Source organism: Mirounga angustirostris, unplaced genomic scaffold (genome assembly GCF_029215605.1).
Source record: "Mirounga angustirostris isolate CCGP_5_RB_7025 unplaced genomic scaffold, mMirAng1.0.hap1 SCAF_2, whole genome shotgun sequence".
In the NCBI taxonomy this organism is placed as follows: Eukaryota; Metazoa; Chordata; class Mammalia; order Carnivora; family Phocidae; genus Mirounga; species Mirounga angustirostris.
The window spans coordinates 41,055,448-41,075,478 of NW_026991710.1; the positions used below are offsets into that span (position 1 = coordinate 41,055,448).

At 39.2% G+C, this 20,031-nt stretch overlaps 2 protein-coding genes across 3 annotated transcripts in view; both read right to left on the reverse strand.

Annotated features, from left to right (window-relative positions):
* The window catches only part of LRRC66 (leucine rich repeat containing 66), a 46,480-nt gene extending 37,786 nt beyond the window's left edge, over positions 1-8,694 (reverse strand). For both annotated transcript variants that reach the window (XR_010409395.1, XM_045881172.3), the window contains exon 1: positions 8,563-8,694. The gene's annotated coding sequence lies outside the window, so the exon portion shown is untranslated. The remainder of the gene's footprint in view (positions 1-8,562) is intronic.
* On the reverse strand, positions 1,891-19,976 carry SGCB (sarcoglycan beta). Its single transcript, XM_045881171.3, has 6 exons — positions 19,877-19,976; positions 13,842-14,051; positions 9,844-10,029; positions 9,005-9,196; positions 8,563-8,694; positions 1,891-5,286 (listed from the first exon to the last, which is right to left on the reverse strand). The coding sequence occupies exons 1-6, from the start codon at positions 19,916-19,918 to the stop codon at positions 5,083-5,085; spliced, it is 966 nt and encodes a 321-aa protein (XP_045737127.1). The 5' UTR covers positions 19,919-19,976; the 3' UTR covers positions 1,891-5,082.
* Positions 19,977-20,031: the final 55 nt, after the last annotated feature.

Below are 20,031 nucleotides of genomic sequence, written 5' to 3' on the forward strand. Positions count from 1 at the left end.
TCTCTGTTTTCTTGCTGGTCCTTAGTACTGAGCAAAGTCTATTATGCTTATCTACAACCTGTAATCAGCTATGTGGTTTATTATGTGAGTGACAAGCCATCCAGTTACACTAAATTGTGAACGATATGAAGAGAAAGTTCGACTCACAAAGGAGACTCTTGATTTTTTAAAATTAAATTTACATTTTTTTGTGACTTTAAGTTGAAATACAACATAAACAAAATGGGTTATAAAAAGGATGTTCTGCATCAGCACCATGAAAATAAGATAAACATCAAGTATCCTTTTCTTCAAAGATTGAGAAGAAAATGAAAAATTTAAAGTAAGTATCTACAATGGCTAAATGTATACACAGAAAATTTTAAAAGAAAATGGATAGTAAACTCCCCAAAAGACTGTAAGCTCCCAGAAGGGCTATGTTTTCCAAATATATATATTTCATATATTTCCAGATATATATATATGGAAAATTTATATATATATATATGTGGAAAATTTATATATATATATATGTGGAAAATTTATACATATAGAGTTCCATTCACAAGACTCTTGCTTAATTTTTTTAAGTGATGACTATAAGAACTATATAAAATGCCTCCCCCTTCTCCTCATGTTTTATATTTTCAATACTCTGCAGTCTGTCCCAGGGCTATGCTGTTTGGATGAATAAATGCATGGAGTGAATGAAATTTAACATGTAACTTTTAAACTTTGGTTTCATACAAGGTCAATTCTCCTACATTTTGAAGAGCACCCAAATCCAGGTACACATGGTGCCCTGCAGCATGGAGGAGTGATTTATTTTTACAGTGGGCCTCTTACACAATACCAGAAGTTGAATTAATTGCAGCCAGAAAGGTATTTGTTTCTATATGCAAAGCTGCAGTCATTGTAAATACAATTGTATACACCAAGTTAATGTAACGATATGAACAACCAAAAAATATAGTCATCATTCACAGGCACGTTACTTTGCAGTATTGAAGAGAAACGTATGACTGAAAAATACTTCCGGGGGCATAAGTTAAAGATTTTCATTGACCTGGTTCTTTTTAAGTTGAAGAGATTTATACATTAACTAATAAATTGGAGTTCAAAAAAGCTATATAAGGATAATTTTATGTCCTAAAATGAAATACATTGATTTGTAAAGAAAAATTATGTATACTACAAACTTTTATGTACTAGGTAAAGAACCCCTAAGAACCCCAGAAAATTTTCTAAGGAAATTGGAAACAATTAGGTAAAATGTCAGTCTTTAAATGGACACATTCAAGCCTAAGTATGAGGAAGCAGTTAGAGATATTGAAGGTGTGTGTGTCAGAGTGAGAGAGATAGGGGGAAGGCTGTAGAAAAAACAAAGTACGGCAGAAATCAAGAGGCCATTCTTCCATAAAAGAGAAGTTAAAACAATAGGAAGAAAGCAGAAGAAGGTATGTTTGATAAGATGTAGGAAGAACACCATAACAGTAACAGTTTCTAAGGCATACCTTAGGTCCTCAGGCAGTTTTCAAGTGGGTCTGTCTGGATCTAGCCAGGTGGGGATTCAGACCTGAGCCTTTGAGGCTCCACCCATCCACCCTTGGAGCCTGCCTGCCCTTGGCAAACCTTTGCCCTTTCATCTTCCGGGCTCTGGCCTCTTGCCACAGTGACAGTGTGCACATTCCCCTGGGACACGAAGGGAGGAGCCACTAGAGAGAGTCTGCAATGCACAGAGGGTAGGACTATCCAAACAGGAACTGTACAGCTTCGAGCTATGAGCTCCAGGATTCCAGACAGACTACATAAACACCAATGCATTTAAGTATTCTCAAGCTATAAATTCATCATGTTTGTATGATTAAGTAGAAACCTGCTAGAATTTTAACCATTAAAAAATCAACAGCAAACAATTTACAGAATCTTTATTGTAAACAGAGATCATTAATAGTTATTACAAACTGAGTTAACTGACACTCAGGGTAGCAGTCCGAAACAGAGTTATAGGTTTTTGAATGGCATAATTTGTAGTCTTTGCCCCCTCAATACTTTTTACAGGACCAGTGTTCTAACCCCCAAGCTATAGGGCCTCGTGTCAACACTTTTTAAAAGACTACTAAAATTATCAGCATTTCAATGGTCTCTTTTTTGTTAAGTTTAGCACCATAACGTTCTTATCTTCTTAAAAAAATTCGTTCAAAGCTAGGTAGAATTTCCACCTTTCATCATCAGAACTATCACACAAAATTTATTTCATTTTTTTCATAATGCAAAAAGAATACAAATAAGGATATTTTTAAATCTTGCAGACTATATATAGGCAGCCCCTCCCTTGTGTTGTCTGCATTTTCCTAGCTGCCCATTGGACGGTTTCTGAAATACTTTGCTTTTATTTCATTTGTCTCCCTTGTCATTGCAACCTATCTCTAAAGTACTGTGGTTATTTAAACAAGCATATATCTACCCCCCTCTCCTGAGAGCCTGTCTTTATCTACTTTCCCAAGTCTGCTGCTTTTCCTATCAGTGCTCAATGCAGGGGATGAACAACCAGAAGAGGCAAAGTTAACCTTTTGGTTTTTGAAAAATACCACCTGGTGGTGAGAATGAGGAGCTGAAGCTTTTCCATTATGCAAAATAGATCACAAGTGAAATGGACGGTTTGTTCTTGATCTCATTTCCAGTGAGTTTTCCAGGTCTACATCTCAGTGAAAAGGCAAGGGCTACCTGCAAAGTGTCCTAAAATACTATACCTGTTACCTTTACAATCAGTTCTATAAAAACATCAAAATACCCTCTCATGTTAAAAGCACTTAATGGAGGTGTATCAAAAACACAAGTATTTTTCAAGGAGGAGTAAAAATAGATTGCTTTGTGAATTATATTCAATAAATAATACTTTGTAGTGTCTTGTGACTTTTGCAAAAATATTTAAAGAGACTTTCAAAACAAATCTAAATAGAGCAGACAAGAATGTAAAATTAAAATATACTAAGCATGTGAATGAAAATTCCAATGGATTTTTCTGAACATCAAATATGAAATGACACTGAATATATTCAAATAAGATCTGAATATCACAACAGTAACACTCAGGTCATAAAGTTCACTTTTTGGGTAATGGGCATTAAGGAGGGCACGTGATGTGATGAGCAATGGGTGTTATATGCAACTGATAAATTATTAAACACTACATCTGAAACTAATGATGTACTGTAAGTTGGCTAAATGAATTTAAATTAAAAAAAAAGTTCACTTTTTTCCTTCATTTAAAAACTGTACTCTGTATTATATAGTAAGTCGATATCTTTTAGTACACTTTAATGACTATTCATAATCTCTAAGGCATGTGGTTATTCTATCAGAGAGAACTGTGACTAGATTGAATGCAAATTTTTTGTCTTGATTTTCTTATCTACACAGTTCAAAGTGGCCACGACAGAATGCTGTTCTACTTGAATGCAGAGTGGGGCTTATGATTTATCTCTACTGCTTATTTTACAGCAAAACTATTTTGAAAACTCGGCCCCTGATGCTCTGTGTGTGATTAATAATACCAGAGTTCCTTTTAAGTCAAATATAAAATACATTAAAAATCAACTGGCTTGAGGGTTGTAAATCACAATGGGATTGTGATATGAGGAGCAGAGATCAGTTCTCATACTTACTCAAAAGTTACTTAAAGATTAATTTTCTGTATCAGCACCCTTTACAGCAGTGCGGCCCAGCTTTGTTCAAGGCCTGGTGCACACTGCAATGGGTGCTATTTGAATGGCACACTGGGGTGAACTACCAGCCATTCCCAGCCCACAGACTTGCCTGGGGCCATGGCCTCCCACTTCTCACTGTGTTGCCCTGAGGCCTGAGGGTATAAATATCTTAGTGACCCTTTTACCCAATTCAGGCATTCCCAGGTGCCAAACCCCTTCAGTTATGACACTGCAGTAACCTACAAGTAGGCTAATTTGACTTCTCTATAGTATAATATTTTGGAATTGGCTTAAGCTAGTTTAAAACCTGACAGAAGTTGGACATTTTTTTTTTTGACATGAGACTGATTTTTTTTTTTAACTAGAGTAAGCATGGCTGTTTTATTTGATTCTTATCTGCTTAGGTAAGTTTGAATTAGTCTCTGTTCATTTTTCTAGACTTTTAAATATTAAGATTTCTGTGCAGATAGTAAAAAGAACACAGTATTTGGAAGCAGGTACATTTAGGTTTGAATCACATGCAAGTTCCAATCCCAACCCGGCCAGCTATTTCCTATGTGACATTAGGTAAGTTTCTTAACTTCTCCGATCCTCAGTTTCCTAAGGGGAAACACTGGGATAGTAACACCTACATCCAGAGCTGTGGTGAGAATCAGTGACGTTACAGATGCAGCGCCTGGGACAGTGCCTAGGATGTGTCAGATGCTCAGCTGTCGTCAGGATTTAACAGTTGAAGCTGGGATGGTGTTTCAATTTCTACCACATTGTGAACACTTCGTATTCATCAATATTTAACAAGTAAATTCTATTAAAGTAAAATCTATTCTATTAGAGTATTTTCATCCTAGTGCAAAACTAAGAAACCATAGTTTCTTACCAGCTCACATATGTGAAGTTCTTTAATGACTTCACTTGCACTGAGAATACAGCTGAAAATTAATGCACTAAAAATCTGTCTTTTCTCTTAGAAGCCCAAAGACGGAGCATGTAACATTTATTAATGGAGTACCTTTCAAACATCTTAAGTGGGTGTATCTCCATTAGGTACCAAAATTTACTTATAGCAAGTCTAAACAGTTGCTTCAGCCCTTTATCCTTTAGACAAGGAACAGCAGGATTTTAAAAACACTTCTTTAAAGATTAATTTTGCTTGTATTCACTTCTGATAATTACTTTAGAACTGTAATTTGAAGATCAGTGCAACTTAACGAAATGTATTAAAATTTAGGCTCTCTGAGAGCTCTTTTAAATATGGAGATTATATAATAGATACAGTAGTGCTCTGTAGATAAAATGAGAGTTATTGCAAACTCTCTAAAAACATGACTTGCATGCACACTCTTAAAAGCAGTCAAGCCAGGCTTTGAACACACGGCTGAAGTCCCGGGTTCCTTTAGCGAGTGTCTCCACAGGGGTTGTCTGAGATCTGGCAGCCCATGTTCTGGCCTGTTACTTGTACCCTGAAGAGCGTTCCGTCCGCACACACACAGAGCTTGTACCGCACCCACTCGCCAGTCCCAAACTGGTCTCCACTGGAGGAACCAGGTAGGCGACTTGTGCTAACCATCACAGTTCCATTTAGGATGATGCTGTTTTCCTATTAGGAGAATAATGGCATGATTTATTTACCTCCACAAGTGGTGACAGAACAAAATTAATAAGAAAAACTTAGAATATTAACAAGAAAAATAGGTAGTAAAAAACAGTAAAGTCATGACCAAAACAACAACAAAGAAAACAAAACCAGTGTCAAGATTCAACTAGTGACCTCTTTAGCTCATAAAGTGTATCAATAGTTATAACACACTTCATTAAAATTATATCAAAATTCCTAAGTACGTAAGACAGAGAATTTTCATTTGTTACTTCCTAAGAGAGTTTTTACAAAGTTAGTGACTGGTAGGTTTCTGATGATGAAAAGAAAAAGACTGTTTTTCTCCTACAGAAAATTAATTTTAATTTCTAATGTTTTTTTTTTTAAAGATTTTATTTATTTATTCATGAGAGACAGAGAGAGAGAGAGAGGCAGAGGGAGAAGCAGGCTCCCAAGGAGCAGCGAGCCCGATGTGGGACTCGATCCCAGGACACTGGGATCATGACCTGAGCCGAAGGCAGACGCTTAACCATCTGAGCCACCCAGGCGCCCTAATTTCTAATGTTTTTACAACACCACAAATGAAGATTCAAACCAGATAATTCTGAAGACCAGGCACTCAAAGAAAACCACCTCAAGGTTCTCTTCTTCAAGCCCACCGTTTCAGGAACATTCTTGAACTGTAGGCCCTTTTTGGGGGGGAACTCCTAAGTCTGGCTCTCCCTTCTTTCCTCCCTCTTTCCTGTTCTTCTTTTCACTCATTCAAAAAATAATTATTCAATGTCTACTATGTGCTAGATACTATTTTAGGTGCTGAGGATATAGCAATCAACAGAGAGCTAAGTCTGAGTTCTCATACAGTTGACATTTTAATGGGGAGGGGCAGACAATAAACACGTGAACAGGTAAAATAAATAAAACATCACTGGAGGAAAAAAGGTAAGCAGAGAGAGAGTGACCAGGCAAGGGCTCTGTTTACATAGGGTGGTCAGGGAAGGCCTCTCTGGTAAGGTCACAGTGCAGTGGAAACTGGCTGATATGAGTAAGCCATGTGGGCAACTGGGGAAGGGCCCTTTGGGCAGAGGACCCAATACACGCAAAAGCCCCCGTGTGAAGATGTGCTAGTGTTCGAGGAACCTGTAGAAGCCAGTGCGGCTAAAGCAGAGAGCACAAGGGAGTCGACTGGTAGATGAGTCAAAAAAATAACTCAGGGCCAGACATGTTAGGGAAGGGAATGGACTTTGAGTTTTATCCCCAATTAGATGAGAAGCCATTTGGAGGGATCTGAATGTGGAAGTGATGTGATCTCTGAGAAAGGATCACTCCGGCTGCTGTATAGAGAACTGACTACAGGGGCGAATGAGGAAGCATTCACCATTTAGAAAGCTGTTCCAACAGTGCAGTAGGATGTGGTTGGTGGTTTATACCATCGGTGGTGGTGGTGGAGGCAATGAGAAGCAGCCAGACTCTTATCTTTTGAAGGTAGAGCCAGAAGGCTTTTCTGATGGACTGATGGGCACCATTTAACAAGATGGGAACACTGAAAGAAAGGCATATCTGGGGAGAGAGGGAGGGTATGAAGATTTTGGACTTGTTGAATTTGAGATGCCTATTATGCACTGGAGTGGAGAAGGTACAAAGTCATCTGGGTATGTGAGTCTTAGTTCAGAGGAGAGATTAAAGCAGGAGTTCCAAATTTGAGAGTCATCAGGTTATAGAAGGCATTCAAAGCAATAAGACAAAGTTGGGTTTGAAGAAATGGAAATAGCTACTTGACTATGTAGTGTTATTATGCATATGGAATAAACAGAATCCTTAAGTGATGAAGTTTGAAATTTTGTTCCAATATTGCCATCTTGTGGTCATTTAATTTCACTTTCTTTAAATTGCGAGAGCAGTTATTTCTTTAAATGCGTTTGATAAAATTAAAAAAAAAATTTTTTTTTAAATAATTAGCTATACACTTAGAAGCTAGCCACTGATATTAACTGGATTATAAAGCTAATTATCTTTTCAGTACCGTGGGCTTGTTTTTCTTTAACTGTGGAGAAACTGGTATGAATGTATATGTATTTCAAAGTATCTTAATATTTCCCCTATCAACAGACAGAATTTTCAGGTAGAAAGAAAGAAAAGATTTAGGTAACTTGCTAATGGCTATATGCAAATCTATCACACCTCTTGCTTCTTTGAGTTTCCAGTGCTGAGAAGAATAGCCCCACTGTGGCCGTTCTTCAACACTATTCTCTCAGAGGAATGGCTTCTAACTATAATACATGCAAAAAATACTCAGTATTGCTATTGAGTTTCTGGCAAGAAACACATTTATGTTTATCTTTATTATTTAGAAATTGTAATATGTGTTTTAGAGGAGAAAGCTATTTATGAAAATGGAAAACTTAATTTTTTAAAGCTTATTTTTTCTAAATTAAATTAAATTTAAATAAAAGAAATAATTATTTTACAAGTCCTTAGATTTAAGTTTATTTTTGTCATATATGATGCTTGGGTAAAATAAATTTAATTAGCTTTAGTTAAGCGGCATATAGCAGGTGGCCAAAGACATTTTGAATAAATATGCTTTGATCAAAACTGTGAGCAGGTAAACCGTTTTTGGATTTCTGGCTCCCTTATATGAGATATGTTACCTACTGAAGTTCAGATATAATCTGTGAAGGACAAAGCTTCACTTTTCAATAGCTATAATAAAGGCAAAATCATTTTCCTTTGCAGTTAATAATAGATGGGTAAATAAAATACATTTTATACATTTGCTAATTGATTTTCACATAGCTAGGTATAAAACTCAGGAAAGGGCATGAAAAATCTTTAATTAAAAAAAACTCCAACAACTTCAGGGAATGGATACTTCCTATGATAATTCTTACTTTGAGAATTCTTCCAGAATTTTGGAAATTTATTTTTGCCTTTTAAAATAATATAGGTATCATGTTATAAAAATTTTTTTAGAAAACAAGAGGCAAGCAGAAAGAAAAATAAAATTAAAGTCATCTGTTATCCTGCTACCCACAGCCAACCATTGTTGACATTTTGGCATACCCTTCCAGGTTTTTATAAACGTACATATGTATTGAAAAATGAAAATGAGATATTTCACAAACTGTAACTTTCTTTCACTTTAAAGTGCATTTTGAACATCTTTCCATGTCAAAAAATATACAACTACATTACCATTTTTAATAAGTGTATACTATTCCACATATAGATTTATGTGCTCAAGAATCTAATAATTCTCTAAAATTCTTAAGAAATACTTACTGCCTTTAACTCCATATTACCACCCATGTGAAATTCAATGGTTTTCCCCATAATGAATACACCTTCATTTCCACGCACGATAGCACGCCCGTCAACTTTTATATTTAAGTCACTAGTAGCATTGCTGGTAATCTGAAAATTAAAAAAAAAGTAATAAAAAGCGTTTCTAAATTAAAGTGAGAATTATTATCAGAGACAGAGGAACAGGAGTTTCAGCCATGGAATATGAAAGGCAAGTGTTTTCAGTCACATTTTATAGGTGTTGAGATAGAGAGACGTGACTTGATAATGATCAGATGACAAATCTAGAATTAATCAATCCTCCCCACTATTCCAGAATTTATTCTTTCACATCACTATAAAACAGCAAAACTCCCCACCCGCTTTGTAACTTTAGACTGTAATTCTCTTCCATTAATAAAGTAAACAAAATAAATCATACCCTTTCAGTAGATGCTTTTTGAACATTCAGACTTTTCACTCCACTTGGCAAATGAAACTCGTGAGTTTCATAGTCTGTGCTGAATAAGATATTCTGAGTCCTTGGGTCAAAAAACTGCATACCAATGTCACTTGTAATAGAAGTTTTGTTCTTTTCTACACTGAGCTTTGTTGTCCCTTGCTGAAAAACAATCTTCAGGAAAACACTTTATCATGAATATGTTTTCAAAGGAGACAGCATCCAAAATTCATCAAGAACATTATCAAAAACACTTTATAATAACAGACTAACTTCAAATAATTTTCACTGCATCTGTCTGTCCCCTCTCTATCTACTTGGGAAAAGAGTTCTTTCACATGAGGGTTTATACGCTTGTTTGCTTACACTACTCTGCACAAATCCATGGGTCACAATAGGACATATAGACAGACCTGGACCTAAGATGGGCAGGGGATGGTAAGATTACCTCCTTGGGGTTCTAGTCCATTGAGAACCTATGTTACGGCAGCCACTTGGCATGGGCTGCCACTGACCCGACTGGCATATTCCCTTCTAGACTCCCAGAAAGTACAGGGTATTCCAACCTTTGTTTGCTGGTTACCTTGCATGGAGGATAAAGAGAACACTCTATTCTTAGAGTAATTAATCTATTACAGAAAATGCTACTACCATATTAAGATATTAAGAAAGCATGTAATATTAACAGATTATAAGACCAACAATATTATTAAATATGCTTGTGAATATTCTCTCAAGAAAAATACCCATTTCCAATAATCAACTCTAGGTTTTTACAAAGAATTTTTCTCTAATGTCCCTCAACTGATATGGTAACTTACAGGCTGGTTGTTGCCAGTGATAACCAAGTTTTCATTTCGCCTTCCTCCTACGGTGCTCTTATAAAGAGGATGTATAACTCCCATGTCAGACACTTGCTTAAAACGAAGCAGGCCACTTTCATGAAACTCCATACTGTCGCAGCCATTTGGTCCGATGCGAATCACAGCCCAGATAACAAGTGTTATCTAAAATAGAAAACAAGACCCCTGCTAATAGGTAACATACATTTAACATAATTAGAAAACAAACAGAAAAGGTAATTGCCAAAGGATTAAAATTCCTTAAGATGTCTCATCAGTGAAGATGTCTCATGAGTGATTTGAACACATCAGTTGGTTTTCCACTTATAAACAAAACCCATTTTATTTTTATCAAGGTATTACAGGCAAATAGCTAAAAGTCAAAAAGTGCTAAAAGAGCAGTTTCTTATTTCTTCTGCTCTCTCCACATCTTGTCTGGCAACAGCCACTTACAACAATTTTAGGTATTTCATTTAGAATTTATTCCAGATTTTTAAGTGATATATTATTTCCTCACTCATCAATTTGAGGTTTTATCTATTAATTTCCTACTTTAGCAGATGAGAATTTATCTCATTTATATTTCTTCTCCCCCGGCTCCCATCTCAAGTGCTGGCAAGACCCAGGTTCAGTATTTTAGTATTGCAACCATGTAAGTACTGTTCACTGCTAAGCCAAATACTGTAACTAAGAGAGCACTTCCTTTCTTGTACTCTGCGTCTCTTAGAGTTTCATATTTGTCTTTCTTTAGCACTGGACCACATTTGCTTAGTTTCTTTGAAAACCCGACTGAATCTTTTCAAAACCTCCAATGTTTCTATAAAATGACACTCAGTAAAAGGTTCTCAGAGTCCAAACCTCTCAGATAGTTTATTCTATGAGTTCTATTTTTTTCTCTCAGGAAAGCTTGTTGGAACTCTGGTCTTCTTGCTCCAATCTGGACTGTTCCCCCTGCGTCTGCGACACAGCTGTAACTGCGAACTTCTCCTTTGCTTTCATGCTGGAGTTTCCTTCTGTCTTTCTCTCGCGCTGGATACCCAGTTTCCTGCATCCCTACCTTCAGCTTTCTGGGAGTTAGTGCCTTCTTGCGGTGAGCACCTCCTCCAGTGGCCTCCTTAGAAGGAATACGTATGAAGGAAATTTTGAGTGTGCATGGTTAAAAAATGTCCACATAAGCCCTCACATTTGATTAATAGTCTAGCTTGATAGACATTTCTAGGTTTGGTGTTACTTTCTCTCTGAATTTTGAAGGCCCTTGCTGTCTTGCTGTCTGGTTTGTAGGGCTGCATTTGAGAGGTCCAACGCCTCTGATTTTGTTGTATTCTTCATACATAACCTGTTTCTATTTTTCCTCTGGAAGATTTTAGGATCTTCTCTTTATCCCCAGTTTTCTTAAATTTCACAGGAATGGCCTTGGTGTGATTCTTTTTCATGCATGACACTGGACCCAGAATGGTAGTTTTCAATCTGTTCTAGGAAATTTTCTTGGTTCATTTATTTGATAACTTTCTCCCCAGTGTTCTTTCTTATCTCTTTCTGAAACTCCTATTAACAGAATGTGACACTTCCTGGATTGATTCTTTAATTCTGTTGACCTTTCTGGAAGGGTTCTTTTTCTTTATCTTCTAATCGCTTTCTCTCTCCATCTATCCATCCATTCTTATGTATTTCTACAAGTTCTTCCTTATTCTTTAATTGCTCCTTTTTAATGGCATGTTACTCTTGTTTTGTGGATGTAATATTCTCTCATTTCTCTGAAGATATTGGTTTTAGTTTTTTAAGTTTTCTGTCATTCATTGTATTTTCTCTATCTCCCCGAATTCCTATTTTCCCCATGGTTGGTGTGTTTTTGGTCTCCATCATTTTTCAATTCTGGGAGCTTCCCAAAAAATCCATTGATCCCTGGTGACTCAGTGTTCATATTTAACAGTGAGGTTTAAAGAAGTGCACAGAAAGTTCTCTGTGTGGGGTGGGGCTTGTGACAGGCTAAACGGTAGGAGATTAGGTGGCTTTTTCACTGGGACCTGCCAAGTGTCAGTATCTACAGGTTTTTTCTCCAGATGCTTCGGTTGCTCCAGGGCAGGCTATTTCATCTCTCGCCTGGAGGACATAAGCCTGGTGCCAGGGAGCTGGAGACAGAGGCTGAGAAAAGAGCTAGAGATCTGGGAAACGGAGTCTCAGCGCTCAGGATTCAGACTTCCCCGCTTCCAGCATGGAAACCCATCCCTACCCTCCTCTGCGTAGCATTCTCAGACAGGAAGAATCCTCTCCCTTCTATAACATACCGTGTGGGGCTAGGGGGCAAGGTTGCCTAACTGCTGGCTGGAAGGGACAGGAAGGCTAGGGATCTCATGGCTCCTTCTACAGGGTTCTCAAAAAGCTGTTTCAGTTCCTGCCTCACTCCTGCTTTTCATGGTACTTGTATTTCCATTCCTGATGATTCTGCATGGCACTTTCACCAACACACTCTGTAGCCCCGTCCCCAACACACAGAAGCAGTTTCTTCTCTGGTAAGTTAGCTGCCATTTCGCCTCCTGCTTTTTTGTCTTCATATATTATGGTTTAGGATTTGGTTGCCTCTCACGTTCTTTCAAGATATTTCTGTTTCTTGACATTGTCACCTTCGGATGAGCTTTTTAAAGAGGAAGGGGATAAAAATGTCTTCATTTTGCCATCTTAACCAGAAGTTTCCAACAACAACAAAATGTATAAAATAAGATAAATTCAGAACATATGCTCCTAGTAAACTATTTACAGTACCAGCTCTTTCCAATGTAAGGGAAGAATTAGACACAAACGTTTTGGATGTACATAAAATATAAAGGACTGGCTTAAAAGCATTAGAAGTCAAAAATAAAAATAAATGGAATCACTTTAGAACTGTAGCCCATGTTCATCAGTCATTAGTATACCAATAGCCACCCTCTGAATATGTCATCTACACACATGCCAGAGGGGTTCAAGTTTAACCCTCAGATAGTTACAACCTTGGATTAAGTCTTCTTCTTTAGAAAAGCAAGTATCTTTGGAAAAGGCAACATACTGGGTCTTCAGCACTTTAGTGTAAACTGGCCTACCAGATCCTTTCCTTCTTTGACAACAGAGACTTAAGACTACAAAACATTACCTTCTGCTGTCAAACAAGGGTTTACAATTTCAAAATCTGGTTGAGGAGGTAAGACTAAATTTAGGCAAAGCTGAATGAAAACAGAAAGGATTATATTTTTTAGGAGAGGTGAAGGCAATAAAGTCATGATGGCAAAGGTCTCTTCTACCTAGCTGACTCTACCCTTTCAAAAGTTAAGTCCTTTAAAGGGAATATTCCATGAATATATATATTAAATAAAATTAATACATGGTAATACTAGCATACTAGGTTTTTAAAATATATAACACATTTATGACAACTCAATAAGAAGAGGCACAGACTTATAAAGTAAGTCACAGAGATGCAAAGTACAGCATAGGGAATATAGTCAATAACGTTGTAATAACACTATATGGTGACAGATAGTGACTACACTTACAGTGAGCACTGAGTAATGTATAGAACTGTCGAATCCCTTGTGTTGTACACCTGAAACTAATAACAACACTGTATGTTAACCACACTTTAATAATAAATTAAAAAAAGGCCAGTGGTCTTTTCTATAAGTGTGTAAAAGATGGAATCTCCTGTTTTTTTTCAAAGTATATATCCGAAGAAGAAACATCTGATAAAATGTGTTCTTGGGTGTGAAATTCGGAAAACAGGATTCTGTTAGACAATATTTTGGACAGTAAGCAAGTCAGGGGCTCTTTGTACACACTGTGAAGGGTGATTGTGCATCTAAAAAAACTTAGTAAGGGATAAAACATGTACAGAAAAGCAGAAAGTAAGAGGGTTTCAAAAGAAATTATAGAAACAAAGTCCATGATTTCACTAAAAAATTCCCCATGGTAATTAAAAAAAAGAAAATTCTGTACCACATACTTACAATTAAATTGATGACAGCCAGGATAAACAAGAGGATAATGACACAGATGGCTAAATTGCCCTTTCTCCCTCTCAATCCCGTTTTATGGAGGCGATCTTCATCAATTGGAATATATCCAGCTTTGAAATTACTATTGTGCTCCTTATTGACGTTCCTTCTCTCGACAGCCTTCTCACGCATGGACTTCTTTACAGGACCATTGGAACTTTGCTAAAAACAAAATACAAAACCATGGAACAGCCATACCTACTCTTTGCAATGCACCTATTTATGAAGCGCAAATTCTTAATGAAAGAAAGCTGAACTGATTAGTGACATATTTTCCATGAATAAACTTTAAGTCATGCTGAGTTGTAGGCTCCAAGTCAGGACATTAGTATGCTTAGAGGGGTAGTGGAGAAGAACCTTTTAGTGTGACTCTTTGATAACACATTTCCACCCTTTGCTTTGAACAGTCCCAGTGTCCCTAAAGTGTACAGCTAGCTCATCTGGGGGAAGAGTTGACATATACATTCCACAGTGGGTCATCTTCTTTTTAACTAATGATTTATAGTGATTTGTTTCATTTTATATATATATAAATAAATAGATAGATATCATATATATATATATATATATTTTTTTTTTTCATTTATAAGAAAAGAATTTGGAAAGGCTGACACACTTTGCTACTTATCACCCCAATTGGCTAAAGCTAACATTATCCTAGATCAGCAGTTTTCAAAGTATGGGCAGGGGAGACCAGCAGAAGCCCCCTGAACCCTTACAGGAGCCTGGAGAGTACAAACTATGTTCAAAATAATACCAAGATGTTATTTACCTTTCTTACTCTCCTTCTCTCATGAATGTTCAGTGGAGTTTTCCAGAGGCTAAATGACTGCATGTGATGGCATCAATGCTCTAACAGCTAACGGAATGTGTGCTTGTGTATTCCTGTGTTGCAAATTTTCTCAGGTTTAATTTTTAATATGGTAAATATCAATGAATATAACCCACATAAACAAAAATTCTTTGGGATCCTCAGTTAACTTTTTTTTTTTTTATTTTTTTTAAAGATTTCATTTATTTATTTGAGAGAGAATGAGAGAGAGAGAGCACGAGAGGGAAGAGGGCAGAGGGAGAAGCAGACTCCCTGCCGAGCAGGGAGCCCGATGCGGGACTCGATCCAGGGACTCCAGGATCATGACCTGAGCCGAAGGCAGTCGCTTAACCAACTGAGCCACCCAGGTGCCCCCTCAGTTAACTTTTAAGGGCATAAAAATAACCTGAGACCAAAAAGTTTGAGAACCACTAACTTAGGCTATGGTTGAATAACATTTTTGGTAATACCTCATGAACACAAAATGGGTTCTGCCCAACTTACATATATTTTAGAGCTCTGGGAAAACTTATTTATTGAGTAGGCATTTATTAAATATTTTATGTTTAAACACTAATACCACAAATAGGAATACTAAAGAAATATAGGACAGGATCCTTATTCTCTAGCTATTACAAATGTGATTTGGGTATAAAATAGTTAGCAATGCAATAATGTATTCGGTCTGTTCAGGTGCCAGAATCAGTAGTATGGCCAATATATGCTGTGGGGTTCAACGGGAGGAGACGCAGGATGGCTTCACACTTGTTTTCAAGAAACAGAAAGTAGGTGGGCCAGAGCCGGCAACGCAGGGAGAAGTAGGGCAGGCTGAGAAAATTCTTGGACTGCTGGGTACAAATTCTAGTCTTTCTGTCTGTTTAACTGGGAGTCCCTGGAATGACATACTTTTCAGGGTGCTAAATGTGTAGGTGTTTGTAGGAGAGAGAGGAAACAGGACTACCAGTGAGTAGGCTGTTGGGGATGTTGTCGTAATGGAGGTTTGAGGTAACAAGGTAATGAGGGCCTAAACTCGGGATGAAAAAGGATAGGTTAAAAACATACTTCGTGAGGGCGCCTGGGTGGCTCAGTTGGTTAAGCGACTGCCTTCGGCTCAGGTCATGATCCTGGAGTCCCGGGATCGAGTCCTGCATCGGGCTCTCTGCTCGGCAGGGAGTCTGCTTCTCCCTCTGACCCTCCTCCCTCTCATGCTCTCTGTCTCTCATTCTCTCTCTCTCAAAAAAAAAAAAAAAAAAAGTTAAAAACATACTTCGTGAGAGGAGCTGACTGAATCTGCAGCCAGCTTCAAAGAATCTCAAGTTTACTGAATGGTGACTAGCTAAATACGGGGAATGGAGGAGGGAGAAGAGTCTACATATGTTGCACTTAAACTAAATGAGAAATAACCACATGACTCAAAGGCAAGGGGAAGGATGGAATGGGTATTAGATCAGTCAGGACTAGAGATACAGATTTGAGAGTCCCTAGCCTCTAGGTAAATTAAATCCATGAGAGAGCATCAGTTTACTGTAAAAAACAGCATACAGGAAAGAGAACAAAGAGCCAAGGACACAGTCTTGGGAAAATTTAAATGTGCAGCTACAGTAGAAAATGAGAAATACAATGAATAGTAAGAAAACCAAGAATGTGCAGTGTTGCTCAACTTGCTTTGCCAAGAAGTGCTTCTATAACCTTCAAAGGCGAACTCTGAGTAGCAAATTGGTAAGCTGGTAAGTCCGAAAAGATGCCACATGTATATATCTATTTTCCAGTCCAGAAAGAGAAAAGAGGAAAAAGAGAAGACTGTAGCTAAAGAATTATGTACTGTCAGAGGAAAACTGTACTTTTGTTGTTGCTGTTAGTAACCATCATCACCCCCCAATTTGGGGAAAGACTTGTATGTTTGATGGCAGAGGGAAAGATGCCAAGAGGGGCAAAGACCAAAGATCTCACAACAGGGCAGGATAATGTAGGAAATGAGACCCTCTAGGAACAGGAAAGAAAGTGATACAGAATAAATGAGAAAAGAATAAGCTTTAAGGATAGGCTCCCATTTCAATGAAACAGTTCACACTCAAGAGAGAAAACATTCTTCTTTTTCTTTGGGATGTGGAAGGCAAGGCCATCTGCCAAGAAAGAGTGGAGAAGGCTACTGGAATCTTATCATGGTGGCAGAGGTAGCAGGCTGGTTAAGGGCTTATGGAAAATAGAAAGAGACGCGAATAATCATTGTGAGTAATGCAGCAGATACAATTTTTGTAATTCCACAAAGCAGTAAAGAAGGCTCTATAGAAGACAATTCCATCTACTCACCAGATTTTTCACACAACAGGTTGTTGAGTGTTGTGTAGGTTGTGTGTCTGCATGAGGCACAACATCTGTGAGGGTACAGTGATACCGCTGACCTCCTAGAGTGGAATATGCATTTTTTTTTAAAGGTTTTCTTATTTTTTTTTTTTTAAGATTTTATTTATTTATTTGACAGAGACAGAGACAGTGAGAGCAGGAACACAAGCAGGGGGAGTGGGAGAGGGAGAAGCAGGCTTCCTGCTGAGCTGGGAGCCCGATGCGGGACTCGATCCCAGGACCCTGGGATCATGACCTGAGCCGAAGGCAGTCGCTTAACCAACTGAGCCACCCAGGCGCCCTGGAATATGCATTTTGATACTTCTTGGCTGAAGGTACAGAATACCTTAAGGGAGGTATGTTTTCCTCTAATTTTCACAGACGCAGTATGGGCAATTTAAAAGTCAGGGCTTGAATAAAGGTCTACATAAAAGAGAGACAGGACAAATTTGATCCCTCCTGGGATACATTCTTTTCTCTGCCAATTCATGTACATTGTTATTCAGTTTGATACATTTATAACTTATTGAAGAGTTACTATATGCCAAATGCCCCGGATCATCAAGACAAGCCAAACATAGCACCTACCCTCAGTGAACTTCCTTACAGGCCAGGAGAGTAGACAGACCGGGTCACTAACAACGGCAGTTTAACACGGCAAATGCAGTGGTAGCAAGTGCACAGAATGCTGAAAGGGTACAGAAGAGGAATGTAGCTCTACCCAGCAAGCAGGCACATCAGGGGAAGGTTTTTAAGAAAGGCTGAGATTTCGTTTGCATCTTGGGAGGATAAACAGGAGTTAGCCAGGCAAAAAAAGCACAGAGAAAGGCATTCCAGGCAGAGGGAACAGCATGGAAACTTTGAGTACAAGTCATCTCAGTGTGAAATCAACTTTGGTAGTTTCTGTGGATGGTGAAAAGGATGAGTATCGAAATGGGGCAAAAAATAAGGTCAGAGATATGGTTAGGGGCCAGTAAATGAATGGACATAAGTACTCGAGTTGTCAAGAACAATGGACTTTATCCTGAAGGTGATGGGGAACTACTGAAAATTTAAAATGGGTTAGTGATACAATCAGATTGGCATTACAGCAAAATCAAAGTCATGTACCAAAATGAGATGAACTGGAACAGAAGAGTTTAGAGATGAAGATAACAACATCAGGTTTATCTAAGAGTCCAAAGGAGGGCTTGACTGAGCTTTAGATGAAGAGAAGATAGGGAGAGGCATTAAGACGAAGAACTACAGAACCTGGTGATTGATTGGCTGTGAGTGTGACCCAGAGGGGATCTAAGATGACTCCCAGCTAGAGACCTGCTAACAAAATGTGTGGAGTCTGGAGGAAAAAGAAAATGTGGGGCCCTTTGTTCAAATATCACACCTGGGACAGCAGAACATGAAACCAAGTGTAGGTCCCTTCTGTGCTCCCTTAAGCTGGTCCAGCTCTCAAGATTCTAGCTAGGTTAACGAAGTGAATGGATGGTTTGTAACCCTTTTAACGGTAAGTATGATGCAATCCAGTTTTGTACATTTTTGAGTTTGGGGTGCCTGTGGAAAATCCGGTTCAGGCTGGAGACATAAATGTTTAACTCTGAAGTGGAAACTAAGGAATAGACCAGATTGCCCAGTTTATGTGTAAAGCAACAAGAGAACCTTGGTGGAGCCTCCAGAGCATCAATAGGTGATGCGGATGAAAAAAGAACCATCTAAAACAAGAGCTGGTAGGAAATCAGAAAAGCCAAAGAACAATTTTAATCTCAACAACCCCAAGAAGCTTTGTCTCCTTTTACTTTCACTCATTCCTTTAGATTTTATTTTATTGTTATGATCTGTAGCTTGCCCCCTCAGCTGATTTCTCTGCATTTATTTGGCAATCTGACTTTAAGTTCCTTGAAGGTGGATTTCAAGTCTTTTTTATGTCCTTTAGAATGACTGTTCCAGTGATATATAAAGCAATTACGTCGTTAAGAAAGTCTTTTCTGAGAACAGAATGCTGGCAACTTGACTTACATTTATTTTTTCAAAAATGTTGCAGAATGAGACTTTTTCAAAGGAAACTATCCTATCATAGTTTTGTAAAGGGAAATAACAGTTAAGGGGAAAAGTGACTATGAAAATTATTTTTATTACAACAAAATACCCTAGCAACTATAGATATGTATATGTAATACATGCATGCATGTGTCTGCATATGCATAGCTTGCTTTTGGGGGAAAATAGTCTTTTAAACTACTCTAAGGTACCAGTTTACAATGCAGATCAGGAAATACTTGATAGAGCATTAAAAAAAACAATTTTAAACCAACTGGACAGGACGCAGTTTCAAACTGGTGACCAAATTTCCAAAACCAAAGCGGGAGGAGAAACCTGATGCCTGCATACCGGGGACGGCAGGCGCAAGCAGTGGCCCCAAGCTGACACGCAGGCAACAGCGGACTGGTTCTTGGCTGGTGTCAGGGGAGCCTCCCCCAGGGGCTGAGGCTATTTTTACCAGCATCTTCGCGGGCCACCGACGCGGGCACGTCCCCGGCACGTCCTGGCGCAGGCTCCCGGCTGCCACGGCCGCCTCCCCGCCCCTCAGGCGGCGACCCTCCCTCAGCCCGGCCAAGGGGCAGGCGGCCAGGCCGAGAGCCGCCGCCTGCTTCCCCGCATCGACCCGGAGCCCCTGCCCGCAGCGCCGCCCGGCCCTCGCCAGCATCCCGGGTTGCGGACAGCTCCTGCCGCCCGCTCCGCCCCCCGGGGCCCGGCCCGCGGCCTCCGCCGGCCGGCCCCACGCCGGACCCCACAGGCCTCCCCGGGCCCTCCTGCCCCCAGCGCGGCGGGGCTCCCAGACCTGCTCGGCCGCCGCCGCCGCCGCCACCGCCGCCGCCGCCATCTTCCCGCGCCCGGCGCCGCCGCCCTCCCCGCCGCACCTCGCGCGCCTGCGCCTGCGCCCTGGCCGGCGGGGGGGGCGTCCCGCTCCCCCCATCGCCCCTCCCGCCCCGCAGC

Coding starts and splice junctions, on each gene's coding strand:
- SGCB (XM_045881171.3), bottom strand. CDS start 19,918: ATGGCGGCGGCGGCGGTGGCGGCGGCGGCGGCGGCCGAGCAG. Junction 14,052..19,876: donor CGGCGGCGGCGGCCGAGCAG/GTCTGGGAGCCC, acceptor TTTTGTTTTTAG/CAAAGTTCCAATGGTCCTGT. Junction 5,287..8,562: donor GTAATATGGAGTTAAAGGCA/GTAAGTATTTCT, acceptor TTCTCCTAATAG/GAAAACAGCATCATCCTAAA.